General features: G+C 37.9%; 1 protein-coding gene across 3 annotated transcripts in view; it reads left to right on the top strand.

Annotated features, from left to right (window-relative positions):
• Positions 1-21,110, top strand: part of SYNPO2 (synaptopodin 2) — a 172,375-nt gene that overhangs the window by 131,245 nt on the left and 20,020 nt on the right. The window contains exons 2-5 of one of the 3 annotated variants that reach the window (XM_025385070.1): positions 5,784-5,935; positions 9,032-9,843; positions 12,230-14,411; positions 19,484-20,892. In XM_025385070.1, the coding sequence (XP_025240855.1) occupies positions 5,784-5,935; positions 9,032-9,843; positions 12,230-14,411; positions 19,484-19,562 (3,225 nt within the window). In that variant the 3' untranslated portion in view covers positions 19,563-20,892. Of the gene's footprint in view, positions 1-5,783; positions 5,936-9,031; positions 9,844-12,229; positions 14,413-19,483; positions 20,893-21,110 lie in introns of those variants that run through there. The other 2 variants (XM_025385069.1, XM_025385071.1) reach the window with 2 other exon arrangements.

Genomic DNA, 21,110 nt, shown 5'->3' on the forward strand with positions numbered 1-21,110 from the left:
TGAAACTTTAGTTGTTGCCTGAGATCATGATCATCTTTTTCATCCTCTCTTAGTTATTGCCAGGTCCCTGAGACTTCATCATGTGGATTGAGAAAAGCCCCACATGTGATAGGCAAATTTATGCTAATTTTCTCTTTTTCCATCGATTTCAATAGATTATAATAGTGGATTTAAAGAAGAGATTGTCTTGTTTCTATCACTCACTCTGACATTTTCCAATAGGACTTGTCAATGAATTATACATGAAAATGCAGCTCCTGAGATAAAATTTAGTTCTCCTGACAGCAAGCTGGCATGATTGACAGGCCATATACGCAACGCAAAATAATTTATGTACTAGGTCGATGAGAAATCAAATCTGATACCTGCTTTCTAGTCAGTCTTGGAAAACCTGGAAATGAAGAGAGAACAACAGAAGAGAAAAATGAGGTTTCTTTTTTATTTGCAAGGAATTATTTATTCATAAAACTAAATTAGCATAGCCAAAAGTCTTCTCAGATTTAGTCTATGAAATGTAAATAATGTCGTTAAATTTCCCAGAGAAGTCGTAACTTTCCAATTTCACTTGGTGTTGGTAAAATAAATCTTTCCTGGCATGGATCAAGAAATGGAAATTTCCACAAGTGAGTGAGAATGAGCAATATTTGTCTTTCTGCACATGGCTTGTTTCACTTAAGATAATGCCCTCCAGCTCCATCCATGTTGTTGCAAATGACAGGATTTCATTTTTTATGACTGAATAATATTCCAATGTGTATATTTCCACTTTTTCTTTATCCATTCATCCACTGATGGACACTTAGGTTGATTCCATATCTTGACTATTGTGAATAGTGCTGCAATAAACTTGGGAGTGCAGATATCTCTTTAATATACTGATTTCCTTTATATTCAATATATAACCAGGAATGAGATTGCTGGCTAGTTCTAGTTTTAATTTTCTGAGGAGCTTCCATGTGGTTCTCCATAGTGACTGGACTAATTTGTATTCCCACCAACAGGGTATGTGGATTCCCCTTTCTCCACATCCTTGCCAGCATTCATTATTAGCTCTCTTTTTGATAAAAGAGATAGAGAGTAGAATGATGGTTACCAGAGACTGGGAAGGGTAGTAGAGAAGAGAGGGGGATAAACTGGAGATGGCTGATGGGTACAAAAATACAGTTAGAAGAAATAGGATCTGGTGTTTTGTGGCATAAGATGACTATAGTTAACAGTAATTTATTGTATACTTCAAGATAACTAAAACAGTGCAATTGAAATGTTCCTAGCACGAAGAAATGATAAATATTTGAGGTGATGGACACCCTAATTACCCTGGTTTGATCATTAGCTTGTATCAAAATATCACACATACCCTATAAATATGTATAACAATTATGTATCCATAATAATTTTAAATAAAAAGTTTTTAAAGGTGGTAAGCTGCATATTCTCACTTATAAGTGGGAGCTAAATGATAAGAACTTATGAACACAAAGAAGGAAACAACAGGCACAGGGGTTTACTTGATGAGGGAGGCTGGCAGGAGGGAGAAGAGCAGAAAAGATAACTTTTGGGTACTGGGCTTAGTTCCTGGGTGGTGAAATAATATGCACAACAACCCCCCATGACATGTGTTTACCTCTGTAACAAACCTTCACGTGTATTCCTAAACCTAAAATAAAAATTAACAAAACAAAACAAAAAGGTGGTAAGCAATGAAACACAGTATTGCATTTGGTAACTACTGACATTACCAATATCTCTTAGTTATGTGATCTGATTAAATTGGGAGACACTGAAAAAGAATCCAATATTTTCGGGATAAGAACTCCCTCAGGGTCTAATATATTATGTGTGGAATGAGGTCTCTAAAGGAATGTTTTCAAGGGAAAGGAATTCCATCATGTGCTCACACAGGTATTTTGTGTCAAATCACAGTTTATGAAAGATAATTATACTCAATTTTGAATTGGTAACACATTGAGTCATAATGTTGTCTATTTTTTAATTTTTAATAGTAGTTTACATATAACTCTGTGTGTGTAGTAAGCCAACACATCTGAATTCACCAATCCCTTCTTGAGCACCTCTTTGAGCTGTAGGTACATCATGGAACTTTACACACATTATTTCTAATCCTAATTAAACATCTAGACTGATAAAATTTATTAGCACCATTTTACACTTTAGAAAACTAAAGCTCAGGGTGGTGGCGTAACTCACCTAAGTTCAGACAGGTAGTAAGCATAGGCGCAACACAGTTGAAACCCATGTCTTGTTCCCTCAGAGTTGGTACCCTTTCCCACTACTACAGGTATTTTATGAATTCAAGACTAATGGCTTAAGGAGACTGGTTGATAAGTTCACTGATAGATAATTGGTATCATCAGTACTAATAATTTGTGTGTCTAAATCTAGTTTTGTGATGCACAGTGTCTTTCATTTTCATAAATAAGAACGTTTCCAAGTGTTAGAATCTTTATTCACATAAACATGCACAATTATACAATTATAAAAATACATAATTATGCACAATAGAAGGTAAGGATCTTAGGTACACTAATACATATTTATCCTTCTTGATACTATAAGACCCTGTCATACCATATTTATTTGGTTGAATAGTTCCATAAAAAATGGAAAAAGAGTAGTCCTTCAGAACAAATTAAGTGACAAGAAAAGTTCTCATCATATATAACAACGTTCTTGAGGGAAAAAGATTCCTTGTTGTTCAGATCAATGTGAAAGGTCAGTGAAACGCAATCACAGCAGTTGATTGTGAATGTTGACCTCAAAATGTTTTCTCTGAAGGAATGCTAATGACTCTTACCATGATGCACTGGCTTATTTAGATACCATTAAAAGCTCCAACTTGACAAGCAGGATGATGAACTGCGCTTTTCCTATCAAGCAACACATGTTTGGATAACAGGCAGCTCTGTTAAGTTGGGAGATTATTTATTTTTAAAGAATCAATTTTTCATCTTCTTCCGCAATCCCAGTTTAAAACTCAGACGACTCATGGCTGAAAAAGAGAACTTCTACCTAAGATTGGATCTTGGGGTGTACAAAGTATAATGACACCTCTGTTTTATCAACATAAAACCTCCTTGGTCCTCCAAAGGGTGAATTTTCTGTTCGAATCCTGGTATATCTGACTCCATTTAATGAATGATTTTATGCCTCAAAAATATGCCCTATTATTTACCTAATTTTGTTAACAAATAAATTTCAGTAACTGAAATGTGAATAATTCTAACCCTGACACAGATGTTCATTGTTAGATATTGTTGTATCCTTTACTTATTAAAAATTTTCTTGTGAGCTTTCATTTTAAATATTTCATGCAAGACAAAACAAAACAAATATATTTAACAGCTAAATGGATATTTTCAAAATTCGGTGAAATCCTCTTTCTCATTGCTTTTGTGACTTTCTTGTAGTCTTGGAATATTGAGTTCATTTAATATTTTCCAATAAATTAGTATTTTCCAATAAATTAGTATATTCCAATAAACTAGTATATTCCAAAAATAAATTATATTTTCCAATAAATTAGTATATTCTTCTGCAAGAGGTAATGATATTGATTTGTCAGAAATGGGGAAAGCTTTCTATAGATTATAATTTATGACAATAGAAGGATGGGCTCTCCAAGAACAAAACTAATTGAATCACTTCAAATTTCAATAATGCCATTGCTTTGGCTCTTAAAGGTAATATTTTGCTTTCGAGAGTGTCATTTAAAATGAACTTGTAGATGTAAACGTTAAACCTATATGAGTTAATATATGAATTATCATTTAAGACTTTAGCAGGAATTAGTGGACAACTTTTAGAGATAAATTGAAATACATTTTGTGCCCAGTCAGAAATAAGTCTAGCCATGAAAACATTCTTCAAGAAGTGCCGCCTACCTGGTTTTCACCTCTCTAGGCTCAGAAGCTTTATTTTAATAAAAAGGAATAATACTTGGTAGAAAAAATCTGGAAAAGTATCTTATTCTTAAATTTGAGACTGTATGGTCATCATAATGGTTCATTGAGAACAATTGCACTCATAAAATGAAATCTAAGCACGTTAGTATCACTTAGGGCTCCAGCAGGAAATAGATGGCATGCTCAAGGAAGAATTCAAGATAATGTAATGCAGAGACTAAAAGTAGTCTTAAGGGAACCAACAAATGATAATGAAGCACCCAGAAACCCAGAGATTGAGAGCAGGAAGCTATTATCACCTGTAGGCACAAAGGTACAAGGAGATAATGTGTGTTGTTGGAACCTAACAAGAGTTAAGGCAATGATAGAGGGGCAGGCTGACAGGAGCTGTGACTCTCTAGACTGAAGAACAGAGCCACTGCCAAGCCATGGCCCAGCAGGTCCACCAAGGAGAGCATAGACCTGACCTCTCATTTTCCTTGGTCTTTCATCTCTTACTGGAATAAGAATATTCCAGTAGAATATGACACAATGCTTATGGCAGGGCTGCTGCTTTTACTTTCTGCAAAGTAATCTCTTTTTTATCCCTTTTTTTCTTTTTTTGCTAAAGTTTGCTTAGTACCATGCCTGGAGTAGCTGATTTCAATGAAGCATTTCTCTCTTTGACATACTCCCTAATATCCAGGCTCCCTGGTGCCCCACCATCTATACTGGGATGGTTTTTATCAGTCCATTTAGCTGTACAGCTCTCTCCTCAAACAAGTTGCCCTGTCCTATACGTCCTTCTTATAGTCATGGCATTTCATTCACTTTGGCAATGGGAAGGATTTTAAAATTTATTTTAATGCAGGAGATCACTTTCTCACTGGAGTGAAAAATTATGTTTTAAGACAGGGTCCTCCAGACTGGAGTGCAGTGGCGTGATCTGGGCTCACTGCAACCTCTACCTCCTGGCTCGAGCAGTTCTCCCACTTCAGCCTCCTGGCTAGGATCACAGGCATGCACCACCAAGCTGGCTAATTTTTGCATTATTTGTAATTTTTTTTTTTTTTTTTTGTAGGGACAGGGTCTTGCCATGTTAAACAGACTGGTCTCAAACTGCTGAACTCGAGATTCACCTGCCTCAGCCTCCCAAAGTGCTGGGATTATAGGTGTCAGCCACTGTGCCTGGCCTGAATTATTTTATTTTATTTTATTTTATTTTATTTTATTTTATTTTTGAGATGGAGTCTTGCTTTGTTGCCTAGTTTAGAGTGCAATGGTGCAATCTTGACTCACTGCAACCTCCACCTCCTGGGTTCATGCAATTCTCCTGCCTCAGCCTCCTGAGTAGCTGGGACTACAGGTGCATGCCACCATGCCCAGCTAATTTTTGTACTTTTTAGTAGAGACGGGGTTTCACCATGTTGGCCAGGCTGGTCTCAAACTCCTGCCATCATGATCCACCCACCTTGGCTTCCCAAAGTGCTGGGATTACAGGCGTGAGCCACCATGCCTGACCTGAATAATTATTTTTAATGTCATCAATGTAAGTGTTGAACATCTTTTGTCATTCTGCTCTATTTTTTATTTCTTTTATTCTGTCTGGTTTCTTTACATTGATTTACTTTCTTTTTTCCTGTTTGCTTACAATGCCATGAATTAAATGTTGATATTATGGTAAATGTTAATACATGATAAAGTGTGTGTCTGTGTGTGTGTTCATAGTGTGGTAAGAAGTGTTCAAATGGTCTTACAGGTTAACAGGTGAATTAAAAATCAGGGCTGGTGTTATAATTGACAGACTTGTTTCTCAGAGATGGTGGCTTGCTTTTTACAAATTATATCATTCTGCTATGTCTCCTTTTCTACTCCACTCAGATTCGAAATCAGAGCAAAGCCTCCGAGTCTGGGCTCTGTGAGGGAGATGAAGTGGTTTCCATCAATGGCAACCCTTGTGCAGATCTCACCTACCCTGAAGTCATCAAACTCATGGAAAGCATAACAGACTCTCTCCAAATGCTCATCAAAAGGTACAATGGATTTGCTGGAATATGTATTTTATCTTGAAGCTACATGGGAATGATTATAGCTTTTACTACATATATAATTTGTCATTTATGGAGAAATTAGGGGTGCTTTGTACAAGGTTAGTACAGTTAAACAGAAACACCACTGTGTTTGAAAAATAGTCAATTCTATTCAACCAAACTTTCTGGTTAATTGAGAATTAAGTTGAAAATCCTTGTTTCAAGCACTTTGTTGAAAATCTTAGGTATTTTAGCCTCCTTCCTTACAAAGCTCAGTATATTGAGCATAACTTAATATTTCTTTGATAGATCAAGATTTTGTGATGGATCAGAATCACTCAATTGTAATTATCAGATGGACAGATGAATTTAAAATGTTTAAATATTAGACCGTTAAAAAGTACAATTTTTTTGTTAAAAGAGGATGACTAAGAAACAGAAAAGAGAAACGACAACAAAAACTTACAAGCAGCCAGATTTCTCCAGTAAAACCAGTATTTGGGGATGGACAAAAGCAAATGATTAGAACAAGGTTTTTGCACTACCAACACAAGTCATTTGGAAATTCAATCTCTTCAAATACCACTATCCCCACGTAGTTGTATAACAATATAAAAGAAACCTTCAAATATAAAAACAAAAGAAAACAATGAGGACAATAACAAAAAAAAAAACCTACAGCATTGCCATTTTTATGGTGTACAAATCACAGTACAGTCCATACTGATTTTGCAACAGAAGCCCTGACTATTGCATTATAATGAATCCAGAAAGGAAAGCTTTGACTTCCTGGAGAGCAGCTTTTAGGAAGATGTCAGAGGATATCTCAAGATGAACCTCAAAGTCCTCCAGGTTTTTCCTCAACTCTGCAGAAGCACTACATACAGTTCCCCCTCTGCTGATCATTCAGTATGATTCTCTTCTGGGATAAAAATGAACTCACTATGGCCAAAATCTTGAGACAACAATGGAAATCTAGTATTATTCTTATAATCTAAATATTTACCCATCAAACCCAGTGTTTAAGGCCTGAGAATCCTTCCTTCATATTACGAAGAGAAAATAAGTTTATAAAATATATAATTTGCTAATACACAATTACATTTATAAAATAAAAAATTTACAAAATAAGTAACTAGTTGGTAGGATTCAAAGTGGAATCGCAATTGAAAATGAAGTCAAAAGCAATTATTATTATCACCGCCACTACCACTATTTTAAATATCTGAATATTGTTTCCTGCAATAAATATTTCTCTCACTCATATCACTATCATCTATCAGTGGAGGACAAGTGTTTTTACTTTTCCTGAACTATTGCCCAGAGATAGCTAGGTAAGACTCTTTTAAAATAATTCCTTTAGTATTCCGTCTCTATTATCTTAAATGTTATTCAAATAAGATTTTTTAAATTCTATAATTATGACACATAAATTGTGGACTTGATGAGTACGTATGTAGACTGATGGGAAATGATTGTTTTAAGGCATAAAGCTTTACTCCCTCATGCTTTTATGATATTTACTCATGTCTATATATTTTACTTCAGCTGCTGATAAATGTTAATATTTATCTGGCCATTTGTCTGTATTCCAGTCTACAAGGCTGGCATGAATTGAAACTATTCTCTTCTCAGCTTCACAATTGATTGCTAACATAATTCAAAGTGATTTAATCTATTTCCATCCCAAGGTCTTCCTAAATTAAAACTCTCTGAACTTTTGGTACCCTCAAATTCAGTTTAACAGTGTATTGAACATTTTCTATATAATAATGATCTAATTGGCTAACATCATGCTTTTTAAATACTCTATGATAATATTGTATAAATACTGTATTACCAGGAAGCTTTTCCAATTACTTGCATATAGAGAAAGGTGCATTTTGTTTAACTGTTAGTTTGTTTGTATTTGGCTTAGTTTCGTTTTGCCAAATGCAGTTGAAAGCAAAGTTAGGAGTAAGTATTTTGAGCATTGGTCTGAAATTGCACTACCACATAAATTCTAAGGTAAATTCCTTTGAGTAGAATACAAGTAGAAGCTCATGCCCTTCAACTGATGTTCCCTGCATTAGTCATAACAATCTTTTAAGGAAGGAGGAAAGGGGCAAAGATAATTATGCTGCTTCTAAAATTAAAAAAAAAATACGAATACAAAAATTGAAGGCATTTCCTACAGCTGTTCTGTGAATAATATTTCTAAAAACATTTACAGTTGAAATCAGAGTTTCAGAAAGAAGTTATTTAACTCTTAAACTGACATGGCTTCTTCTCACAAACCCAAATTTGCACAAACAACTGGGAAGATCAAATCAAAGAAATGTGGTGTACAGCTCTAGGCTCCTTAGCTGAAAGATAAAGGAACAGTTTCACTTCAGATATCCTAAAAAGAAAATGCTCCAAGAAACAGGTTCAAATAGAAGAAAGGGAGACATTTCAGATTATAAATACTCCATGACTTAATGATTCATTGCAGCATGGAAAGGATTTCTCTTTACACAAGAGTACTGGGCTGGGTCCACTTATTACAAAACACATGCTCACTGGGGCTTAAAAAACAGCTTCTATTTCATTCCTTTCAAGAAAGCACAGCCTCAAAAAGGCCTTCTTGAGTTATCTGTAAGTTAAGATTGATCTGAAGGTGCTGGATATGTGTATCTGACTTCATAATGTCTAGACTAAAACTTAGTCAAAAAGACATTGAAATGTTTTGTCACATTCTAGCAAACTCATTATTGGAGATACCCAGATTCCAAGTACTTACAGATAAAGGGGATCCATGTTTTTTGTGTTTTTTTGTTTTTTTGTTTTTTTTGGTTTTTTTTGTTTTTTTTACAAATAAAAGCTGAATTTAGGATGGATTCAGGTTTCATAATCTTGTGTAAGCGTTTTGTTGTGCTTTTAAAAAAGTTTATTTGGTATCTCTTTAAGTAATAATATGAACATGTTGCCACCTTCTGTTTTCAAATATGTTGCAATTGACATTTAGAAGAAAATATTTTGACTATATCATGTATTAGACATCACAAAAGTGTCAGGAAGTTCTTTGGCAGATGTAACATAGTCTGATTTAAGTGTCTGGAATGATTTTTCTGTGTGCAGACCATCCAGTGGAATAAATGAGGCTTTGATATCTGAAAATGAAAACAAAAACCTCGAGCATCTCACACATGGGGGTCATGTGGAAAGTACCACCCTGCAGATTCGACCAGCCACAAAGACCCAGTGCACACAGTTCTTCCTCGCCCCTGTCAAGACTGAAGTTCCCCTAGCTGAGAATCAAAGAAGTGGTCCCGATTGTGCAGGGAGCTTGAAAGAAGAAACAGGCCTGAGCTACCAGAGGGCTCCCCAAATGCCTGACTCCCAAAGAGGACGCGTGACAGAAGAGCTGATCTTAAGGGAGAAGATAGAAGCCGAACAGCCTGGCCCTGTGGTTGAGCTGCAACTGTCCCTTTCACAGGAGAGACATAAGGGAGCTAGTGGCCCTGTAGTGGCTCTCCCGGGACCTGAAAAATCTAAGTCTCCTGACCCAGACCCTAACTTGTCACATGACAAGATTGTCCACATAAATTCGATCCCCACTAATGAGAAAGCAGACCCTTTCCTGAGGTCCAGCAAGATAATCCAGATCTCCAGTGGCAGAGAGTTGAGAGTGATCCAGGAAAGTGAAGCAGGAGATGCGAGACTGCCCCGGGTGGAAGTGATCCTCGACTGCTCTGACAGGCAGAAGACAGAAGGGTGCAGGCTTCAGGCAGGAAAGGGGTGTGTGGATTCTCCAGTGGAAGGAGGGCAGTCAGAAGCACCTCCTTCTCTGGTATCCTTTGCCGTCTCATCAGAAGGCACAGAGCAGGGAGAAGATCCACGCTCGGAAAAGGATCACAGCAGACCTCACAAGCACCGAGCGCGGCATGCACGTAAGTTCTGCCTGGGCTGTCAGAAGGAGCTTGGGAGTTGGGGGCATTTTGCTGCTTCTTTGCTTGCATGAGTTTTTCAGCAAGATTTTTCTTGTTTCTCATTGGCTTAAAGAAATATTTAATTAATGCACAAAATCACAAATGTGAAATTGTGGAGAATACCAGTTTCTAAATGGGAAGCAATAAGTCTGAACTTCATATAGATTTAAACATTTTTCATGAATTTATTTTTATCCCCAATGGCACAGGAACTGTTAAAGAAAATAATATTGTCAATGTGCCTATTCATTTTGTTTCAGAAAGTTGAAATATTTCATGTTAAAATAGCATAAGAAAGCACTTGAAGTCATGTGAACTCAGTTTAATGTCAGAAACTGTTGAGTCTGCTACTGAGAGGTGTCTTTAAAATAAAAGCTCTACCACTGATATCAAAAGCAGATCCTCGTTTTGAAAAAAATCATTGTGCAGCTTGATGATGCTTGCAGAAGTGAGTTTGACAGACAAGGACATATGTATATGAGGAGTTACATGATCCTCTCCGTTTTGTAAGTCTTCATTAGACTTCATCTACCTTCTAGACGCAGAAGTCAGTCTCCAGGGCCATGTGGAGGTATTTAAATGTCTCCAAACATAAAATATATTTAAATTCAGTGCTTTGTATGGCATTTTGTTTTACCCAGGGGAGAGAAGACAGAAAGAAGAATAGGGATAAGAATTGCAGTTAGGTGTTAGGATTTCTGTTGTTTTATTTCTTTCTTTCTTTCTTTTTTTTTTTTTTTACTAATTTTGGAATTTTATTTGAGGATGTAAAGGCTGACAGGCAAAGGCACTTGACTGTATATATGATACACAATGGCAATGAATTCAGTTATTCAAAGTAGAATCTTAAGTCTTCTAACCTATTGTTATTCCTTTCAAAGCATATTTTTAGCATAACCATTTGTAGCTTTATTGGCAAGTGTTGTTAATCATTCCTTATACTTTAAGCATCTGTAGGCCATCTTCACATTTATAGCATATTAAACAAGAGTATTGAGACACCATTCACATACCTTACATGTTGGCAGTGAAGTTAGCAGCAACTGTGCAACTGTGACTGTCAGTTTAATAAGTTGTATAACACTAGTCAAAAAAGGAATTATATTTAGTAATAACCTCAGTTTCAACTATTTTTTCTCTAGAAAATTTGATCACCAGTAAATGCCTGTAATCATATTATAAAATTATGTCCTTGGATTATATTTTATTTTTTAAAACTTAACCGTTAAGTCTGTGACAAAAAGAGCTAATTTTCAATCATAAAATAGTCAAAAAATTTTTCTTAATTTTCCACTTAACTATTTTGAGGAATTAAAAAATTTAGGGGACTCATACTCATTATCATTGAAAACATGATGTAATTATAAATTATAAATGATAGATGCTATATGTTTAGTTGCTATAAATTAATTTGCCACCAATTTATTTTTTATAATAGTAATAATGAAAGAAAATTTTAAATATTTTTATTTTATAACCATCATATTCTTGTTTTAAATGACTTGATTTCTGCATCAGTTTTTACACAGTTAAGTGGGTCACAAGTCAATTTTTAAATTTCTCCAAGATTCATTCTTGCTGCAAGGAAAGTAATATTGTATTTCCAAAATAGCAATACATTTACCAACAAATCTGTCTAGAAAACTTTGTAGCTAGAGCTTCTTATATGTATTTACAATAATGTCATATTTTGAATTTTAACTAATTATTGATTCAGTACCTTCAACGATTAATTCAGTGTTTCAAATTTGTATTAATCCAGTAGCTGTGAATGGAAAGATTTGGGGCAGTTGTCAGAGTAAAAAAAGAAAAAAGAGAAAGAAGAAAACCTAAATAGCTAAATTCATTACATTAAAACATTTAGAAAATTTTGAAACATCTTCGTGGGACACTCCTTCCTTTTTAAGATTCCTGGAAACAGTTTTATATTGACACTTTATTTTAAAATATGGAAGTATGAGATATATCTCATCTTGTTTTTCAGAAAATATTTTGTCTTTATGTCCTTCTTAATTCTAATTTTATCCTATTAATTGGCATTTACTAACCAGTTTTTATTATTAAAGTGGAAGGATCTCTAGAGAAACAAATGTGTGAAACATATATTCTAATCAGCATATATAAAATGTTTTTATGTAAACAAATAGAACAGTATATTATTGTAGAAGGAAATAAGAGAAATAAGAAAAAGAAATGTGTTGGATTCCTTCAAAATTCAGTACTCAATGACAATTTTATACATATTTATTTTCCCCCAGGAGAGTTCATTTCTGAGTTGCTGTGGTGTCTTCCTTGAACTCATCAGCTCAATATAATTTTTTTTTTTTTTTTTTTTTACTCTCCCTAGGGCTCAGGAGGAGTGAAAGCCTGTCAGAAAAACAAGTGAAGGAAGCAAAATCTAAATGCAAAAGCATTGCCCTTCTTCTAACAGATGCTCCCAACCCCAACTCCAAGGGGGTGTTGATGTTTAAGAAGCGACGTCGGAGGGCCAGGAAATACACCCTAGTTAGCTACGGTACTGGCGAGCTTGAACGAGAGGCGGACGAGGAGGAAGAAGGTGACAAGGAGGATACATGTGAAGTAGCATTTCTTGGTGCAAGCGAATCAGAGGTGGATGAAGAGTTATTGTCTGACGTTGACGACAACACACAAGTTGTGAACTTTGACTGGGATTCTGGACTGGTGAACATTGAAAAGAAACTGAGCAGAGGGGACAAGATGGAGATGTTACCAGACACCACAGGCAAGGGAGCCCTCATGTTTGCCAAGAGGAGGGAGAGAATGGATCAGATCACAGCCCAAAAAGAAGAGGACAAGGTAGGTGGAACGCCAAGCAGAGAACAAGGTGCTGCCCAGACGGATGGCCTGAGAACTATGACTTCTTACCAAAGAAGGGAGGAAGAGTCGGTGAGAACGCAGAGCTCTGTGAGCAAAAGCTACATCGAGGTGAGTCATGGTCTTGGCCATGTTCCTCAACAGAATGGCTTCAGTGGGGCATCTGAGACAGCAAACATCCAGAGGATGGCCCCCATGAATAGAACGGCCAAACCCTTCCCAGGGTCTGTGAATCAGCCAGCCACCCCTTTCTCGCCAACCCGAAACATGACGAGTCCCATTGCTGACTTTCCTGCACCTCCACCTTACTCTGCAGTCACTCCACCCCCTGACGCCTTCTCCAGAGGGGTATCAAGTCCAATTGCTGGCCCAGCACAGCCCCCTCCATGGCCCCAGGCTGCCCCCTGGTCCCAGCCAGCCTTTTACGATTCATCTGAGCGAATAGCTTCCCGAGATGAGAGGATCTCAGTGCCAGCAAAAAGAACAGGAATATTGCAGGAGGCCAAAAGGAGAAGCACGACAAAACCCATGTTTACTTTTAAAGAGCCCAAAGTAAGCCCAAATCCTGAACTCTTGTCACTGCTTCAAAATTCAGAAGGCAAACGGGGCACTGGAGCTGGAGGTGATTCCGGACCGGAAGAAGACTACCTCAGCTTGGGGGCAGAGGCTTGTAATTTCATGCAGAGCTCCTCTGCCAAACAAAAGACCCCTCCTCCTGTTGCTCCAAAACCTGCCGTCAAGTCCTCATCCTCCCAACCAGTAACTCCAGTTTCCCCAGTCTGGTCTCCAGGAGTGGCTCCCACCCAACCTCCTGCCTTCCCCACATCCAACCCATCAAAGGGCACCGTTGTCTCCTCCATCAAAATAGCCCAGCCTTCTTACCCTCCTGCCCGGCCTGCAAGTTCTTTGACTGTGGCTGGTCCCTTCAAAGGACCACAAGCAGCAGTAGCCAGTCAGAATTATACACCCAAACCAACAGTTTCCACAGCAGCAGTCAATGCTGCTCAGCCTGGTGCAGTGGGACCATCCAATGAGCTTCCAGGAATGAGCGGGAGAGGAGCTCAGCTCTTTGCCAAGAGGCAGTCGAGAATGGAGAAGTATGTGGTGGATTCAGACACGGTGCAGGCCCACGCTGCTCGAGCTCAGTCTCCCACTCCATCTCTCCCGGCCAGTTGGAAGTACTCCTCCAATGTCCGAGCACCTCCTCCTGTGGCCTATAATCCTATCCACTCCCCCTCTTACCCACTGGCTGCTCTCAAGTCTCAGCCATCAGCCGCACAGGCCTCCAAACCCGGCAAGAAAAAGGGGAAGAAACCCCTTAATGCATTAGATGTCATGAAGCACCAACCGTATCAGCTCAATGCATCCTTGTTTACTTTCCAACCTCCAGATGCAAAGGATGGCCTCCCCCAAAAGTCATCAGTCAAGGTCAATTCAGCCCTGGCCATGAAGCAAGCTCTTCCTCCCCGGCCAGTGAATGCTGCCTCACCTACGAATGTGCAGGCTTCGTCAGTGTACTCGGTACCAGCCTATACCTCTCCTCCTTCCTTCTTTGCAGAGGCCTCCTCACCAGTCAGTGCATCCCCAGTGCCTGTGGGCGTTCCCACCTCGCCAAAGCAAGAATCAGCCTCATCATCTTATTTTGTGGCACCAAGGCCAAAGTTCTCAGCCAAGAAAAGTGGTGTCACAATTCAGGTGTGGAAACCATCTGTTGTGGAAGAGTAATCTTGTAGCTGAAGCTGAGTGTCCACTTTGCTTGAAATGAATTGTTTGCAGTGTTTCTTGAGTCCCTGAGAATGCCTAGCAAAGTCCTCAACTTACTTAATTTCAGATATGTCACCTCCTATTCTGGGTCCAAGGAGTATAATATTTTTAATGAGTCAAAAATCCAACTCAGATTGACCTAAAATATATTTATCTTCTTTGCACACTTAAAAAATCCAGGAGCACCCAAAAATAGACATGTACCATTATATTAAGTAAGCAGGATACTTAGGATTTGTGCTGTAGCCACAAGAAAGACAGTGATCAGTGATATCAAACATCAGGAATCAGCCTTTACATAACATAACAGCTGTGCTCCCATGCTGAAAGGTTCAAATGTAGTGAAAGTATAACCTATATTGACTGAGATTTCCCTTTTAGGTAGTGCCTTATCTCTATTACTAGTGTTAAAGGAATAAAGAATCTATCGAGGACAGGGAGCAGCTCTGGTCTGTCAATCTCAGCCACCCGTTTGATATCACAGAGAAGGTACTCGGAGGGCTGTTGGAATGTATATAGTTTAGTAAGAAGTGGGTAAGAAAGAAGGTCTTAATAATTACTGAGCACTTATTATGTATTAGGTTTTTTGCCAGATGTTTTCACATATATAAACTCATTTCAGAAGACTTATTTAAAGTAAATGGGGCGGGCATGGTGGTTCGTGCCTGGAATCCTAGCACTTTAGGAGGCCGAGGTAGGAGGACTGCTTGAGGCCGGGAGTTGGAGACCAGCCTGGGCAACATAGTGAGACCTTGTCTCAATAATAGTAATAATAATAATAATAATAATAATGAAGTAAATGGGATAAGGAAAGAAGGATAATTATCTTTAAAGATGGATTCCCACCCTCCCTCTCCGGTTACTTAAGGAACTAAGTGATTAGATCTCCAGTTGCCCATGAAAGCATAAGTTTGTTTTCCTCAGCTGAGGCAAGTGGTAGAGTACACAGGATAATGAAGTAACATGTAAAAAGCAGGATGCACATAAGGTGCATGGCTGTTGTTTTACCTGGAGAAACCACATGATTGGGACCTGAAGGTTTACTGACTGACGACAGGGGCTGATTGTGAAGCACGAGGAACCCCGTGTGTGTGGAGACTGTAGGGGTGAGAACACACAATTATTAGCATCATTTCTGAGTGATCTCACAGATTTTTTTTCTTGTGTTCGTTTTGCTTTTTGACAACTGCTTCTCCCATGTTCCTTGTAATTCTATTCTCTCACCTTCACTTTATTATTTGTATTCGATGGACCAGGATAATTCAGGCAAGGTTACCTTGTAAACTTCAATTGGCCACACACCATGTCGTCACCCAGCTGGCTATGAAGTGAATAATGGTACTGAAAGTAAACCTGAAGACCTTTCTCAGATCTATTTTAAGTCTGAGTCTGACCAACCATGGAAAATATTCGACATGAATTAATGTAGAGAACTATAAAGCATTTATGACAGCTCCAAGGAAAATCATCTGCTCTATGCAGGAGATATGTTTAGAGACCTCTCAGAAAAACTTGCCTGATTTGAGGGTACACAGTACCATTTTAATCCTCTGAAAATATCTGTATTCCTGTTCTTTTTCTGCTGTCACTGTCAATCTGCTATATTTTTCACTATCTTATTAAAATATTACTGTCTTCTTTATCTGTTCAATGTCCATATTTTAAAAAAATCTTCCTTGTATGAGCTATTCTGATCTAAGTAATTTCTCTGATATTTCTCTGTATGGCTCCCACAACAATTTCATTGTTGTTAGCATATCTATTTCTCCATACATTGTAAAACTGTAATCTTTAGGTATTTCTAAAACATAAAGAGGAGAATTAAGTCAGCTGCAGAACAATGGGGCTGATTCTTCTGCTTTTTCTCTGGAAAATCTTTCATTGCTTTTGGCGGAAATTTACCTAGAGGTTACAACCACAGGCTGTAGCTTGGTCTCTTATTTGCCTTTTTGGGAAACCAATTAAGATTAATACAGGATAAAGAAAAAAAGCAATCTATTCATTATATAACACAGTTGTTTGTATTACTTGTTCCCTGCAAAGGAAATCTGTTGAATGCTTGCATTTTGAATTCTTTTGTAATAGAACAACCAAAAAAGGCTTCTTATGGTGCAGCAGGAAAAAAGATCATTTTTATAGCTTTGCATTCTTAACATAGCATTTAAAGAACGGCATGAATTAGAGGAAAGACATGGAACACACAGGTAGTCAGTTTGAGATCATCGGCTTAAAAGTCTCCTAGGATGGTAATGACCCAGAAGTATTTCCAGTTGTCTAGTGGTGTGGTATGCAGGAATGAGAAGTGTTTTCTTTCCATTTCCTGTTGGACAGGTGGCAATCTTAGCAGAGCCATTATTTGGAGTTGATAACTAAAGACGCAAATAACATGACTATGTCTTCTGGTCATCCTGGGACTATTTGGAGTTCCCCAAAACCTTATAAGAGGCATGTCAGGCATGCAGTAAAAGCATCTACAACTTCAGCTGGGCACTGGCAGCATAGGTCTCATCTTGGACCATACAGTCCCACTTTATAGAAGAGGGTGGAAGTTCTCCAAAACCAGATCCACAACAAGGTCTGACCTCACTCTGAGGGAGATGGGAAGTGGGAGGGAGAAGGACTAACCGGCTTCCTGGAGTAAGAGGAATTTGCTTTCCCTATTTCCCCACCAGGGGGCTGTATGTGCCACCTTTCAGGTTGGGGCCAAGGAAGTGATGTCAGTGTGACAGAAGGGAGTTAGACCTCCAGACATCAGCCTCCCTCCCAGGGGGTACATTTTCAATCTGAGTGTTATTGGCTTAGCTGTGTTGGTATTAGTTTGATTGGTTGGTCCGCTGGTTACGAGGTGTAGGCAGGCAGTTTTTGTTTGGTTTTTAGGACTTTGCTTCTTCCTTTGTCCTTAGCATAATTTCTAGGCAGAGCATCCACGAAGTCGATTTTCATTGCCAGCTCAAGAGTGACAATCATTTACTGAGTTCCTATGTTATGTTAGGTACCTTATGTATAGCATCCCAAATCCACTGCACGGTTTAAATACAGGCACTAGAATATAAACGAACAAGGTCTTCACAGTCACTGACTTTCTGCAGGACCTTAAACATTTCTCTTTCCACAAGTTTCCCCTTAATCATGTGTCAACCTCTCTTCCTGACCGGAATATTGTGCTGTAGTGAATCTGCATAACACTTGGGATTCTAGGAGGAAGAAAGGTTCCATGGACATGTAAGTACAGCATATTCCCCTCAGTCTTCTAGGAGGGCAGAGTGAATCCCAGAACTGGTAAGAGTGGGAATCTGAGCATTGCCACTTTAATCTTACAACATTTATCATTTTGACACATCCTGTTTTTTAGAGAGGAAAAAATACACAGTTTCTGCATTGGTAGTGTAAAGCATACCTCGTTAGGAACATGTTTTATAAGACACATTTGGGTTGTCATTCTAAAGCATGTCAAACTTTGTACTTCAAAATATGTTTAGTATGATTGTTAGTGGTAATGTGTATCAAGCCTTTGAATTGACTGTTTTATTTAATTTTCACAAGAAGCACTTATTTTAACCATAGGAAAACCAATCTGAGTTACAAATAATGCTTTAAAATAAGCCCAGGTTATTTAGCTGTTCTAGAAAGTGTCGACTTCTTTCAAGAAGCAGGCATTGTAGGACAGCTGAGAATTATCACACAGCCTAAATTCTAGCCTGGCAGCATGAGTCACATCTGAGATGTAAAAACACATGGTCTACATTGAAAGAGGGTGGACTAACGTATGTGAGACCATTTTCCTATTTGCAGTTACAAGGTTAAAGAACTTTGAAGGTCATTTGACTGCTGAGTGGCATGTCGAACACTCTGTGTGGCTCTTTCACAGTAAACCCTCTTAAGAGCAGAAGACACATGGCTGTTAGTGTCTGCGTTTAGATTTAATCTATCAAATAAAGGCCCTTTGCTGCGTATGATTTCATCCAGTTATAAACTAGGGCTCCTGCAAGCACCCACATTCTAAGGGTGAGTTATTGAAATCAGTTGCTGTTTGATGAGTCACCACTGGCCCAGCAGGCATGGCATTTGAAGTCATGGTCATCAAAAAGAAATGATTGTTTTTGAAAATCTAAATGCTTGAAATGCTTCTAGAGGGAAGTCGTGGGGCATGTGCTCATTCCCTTTTAACATCAGAGTTGTTGAGTTTGTTTTTAAACATTTTTATAAGTTCATGAGAAAAAATATATAAATTCTAAGAGCCAACACTGTATTCCCAGAAACATGACCCTCGCTGGTCTTGGTTCCACATATCATTGGACTCTGGGGGACACAAAGACGCCTGTGACACTTTGGTGCTGCTGAGTTAGTCAACAATTATTCTGGGAAAAAGCAGAATTGAATTCTTCTCTAGATGTCCCACCAGGGTTGGTCAAGGGCCACAGAGCAAGCTAATAAATTCCCACAGGATCCAGACACCAGGCAAAATTGCTCTAAGAAACCAGTGACTGTCATCCCTCTATGGTTCTAGAAAAAATAGTACAAAAACAACAGGTCATCCTATGAGCGTCATGCCAATGAAACCCCATCTTCTGGAGAAGCCCTTGAATCAGAATTATCTTTTTTCTTGATGTTGTCAGGTGCAGCCAGTTTCTTAATTTTTAAAAAAACTGTATGTTTCTGTGGTATGTATATTTGTACACCAAACTAGCTGGCACTTGGAAATCACAGCACTACTCAATGGCAATTGAATAAACAGAAATTTAATTTTAAATATCAAATCTTGTCAGACATTTCTCAGACTTCTGATGTTATCAAAGGTTTGCCAGCCAATAAAGTGCATCCCAAGTATACAGGAGAGAAAGCTAGACTTCTACAGAGTCCTAGAGTTTAAGCAATTTTTTGTTAATATAGGTAATAATTTTTCTAATTTTTATTTTTTGGTTCCACATGTAAAGCTCCTCGTGTTTACCTCTGTTTATGTCATTCTTGACATGTTTATCTAAATTGCATGTGCTCTGTGACTGGTGAAATGTAAATCTGGGATCTGTAGTCAAGATATCATAAGGATCTACTTCCCAGCCTACCTTTCTTCCTCTACCTGATAATGATAATACTCAAAATAACAACATTCAAAGGTAACATGAAGAAATCCTGCTTTCACAGCTCCTATTTCTTCGGCTCTTTAATAACTAGTGATGGTTTGTTCATGAAAAAAATTTTTTAAATCAAAAGATTGTACTTGGCCCAGAGTTGAAAAAATTTTAAAAACCAAAAGGTTGTACTTGGCCCTGAGTTGAAAAAAAAAATGCACATTCTAAGAATAAACAGAAAAATGTTCTTCTTGGAAGTAAATAACAAAAGCCATAGTGTTTTGATTCGTCTTTTCTTCAGGATACACGGTAGAAGTCAGATAATCTTTGATACTTTTATTTGGCACAATAATCAAGGCCACGCAAGAACCCAGAATGAAGCATTTTGGTTCAAGTTAGGATGACATGGGTGGGGACAGAAGCTGTAGCAGTCATTCAGATAATCTCATGGGTCCTGAGGGAAAGATAGGAGTTAATGTATTAAGTTTCTGCTATACGCAGGAAGTGTGTTAAATATTTTACATAAGTTTTGATAATAGCTAACATTAGCCGAGCACAAAATTTGGGCCCTGACTTGTGCTGAGTATCTTTCACAGATTACTGCTTTTAATCAGCAGTCCTCATGAGCTAGGTATGAACATTATCCCCATTTTACAGATTACAGATGAGATTGTGAGGCACAAAGGGGTTGAGTAACTTGCCAAAGATCATACAATGTTAAGTAATGGCCCCTGGATTCAGTCTGCAGCCTGAATTCTTAACCAGTTACACTGTGATTTCATTTATTCTTCAGTATTACACTGAAAAAGAAGATATTATTTCCATTTTACAGATGAGGTATCTAAGCTCAGAGAAGCTAAACAACTTGTGCAACAATCACTAAGCTTATAAGCAGTAGATTAGGGTTAGACTTAGATATTTGTCTGGCATCAAAACCTGTGCTCTCCCTACAGTACCACGTGGTTTCCACAGTCTCATCAGACCCCAGAATTTCACTCCCTGAGACTGCTTAATTGTGAATTTCCCAAACTGATTCACCAAGAGCCTACTGTCTATGCTTCGTAGATGGCTTTGACCACATTCAGTGATACTAGGAAAGACTCCATTTCCCAAGATGGCTCAGAAAATCAGATGCTATGATGCATGTTGAAAGTGAAAACCCATCTCTGAGAAAGAAGCATCTGTTTTATTAGTTTAAAAAAAAAATGAAATTGACAGCAATGTTGTGTGACTTCTCAAAATTCTTTCATTTTCTTCTTTCAGAATAAATAGGTGTTGTTCATCGGCTGGTAAAGGGGAAGAACGTGATTTTTAAAAATAAAGCATAATCAAAGTCTCTGCATAAAAGGAAGTGCTCCCTTTGGCTTTCTGCCATTTTAACTAAATGTAATTCAGGGAACTTTCTTATTAAGTAGTGAATCAGCACCTAGCATGGCTTGCTACTAAATCAATAATAACTTAAGGCATTTCAACAAGAAGAATTCTCAACAGAATATTACTGAGGGAGTCACAAGTTTTCAGTATTTCAGATTACACTCTGAAAAATAGTTACCCTGGAAT

Source organism: Theropithecus gelada, chromosome 5 (assembly GCF_003255815.1).
Source record: "Theropithecus gelada isolate Dixy chromosome 5, Tgel_1.0, whole genome shotgun sequence".
Lineage (NCBI taxonomy): Eukaryota > Metazoa > Chordata > Mammalia > Primates > Cercopithecidae > Theropithecus > Theropithecus gelada.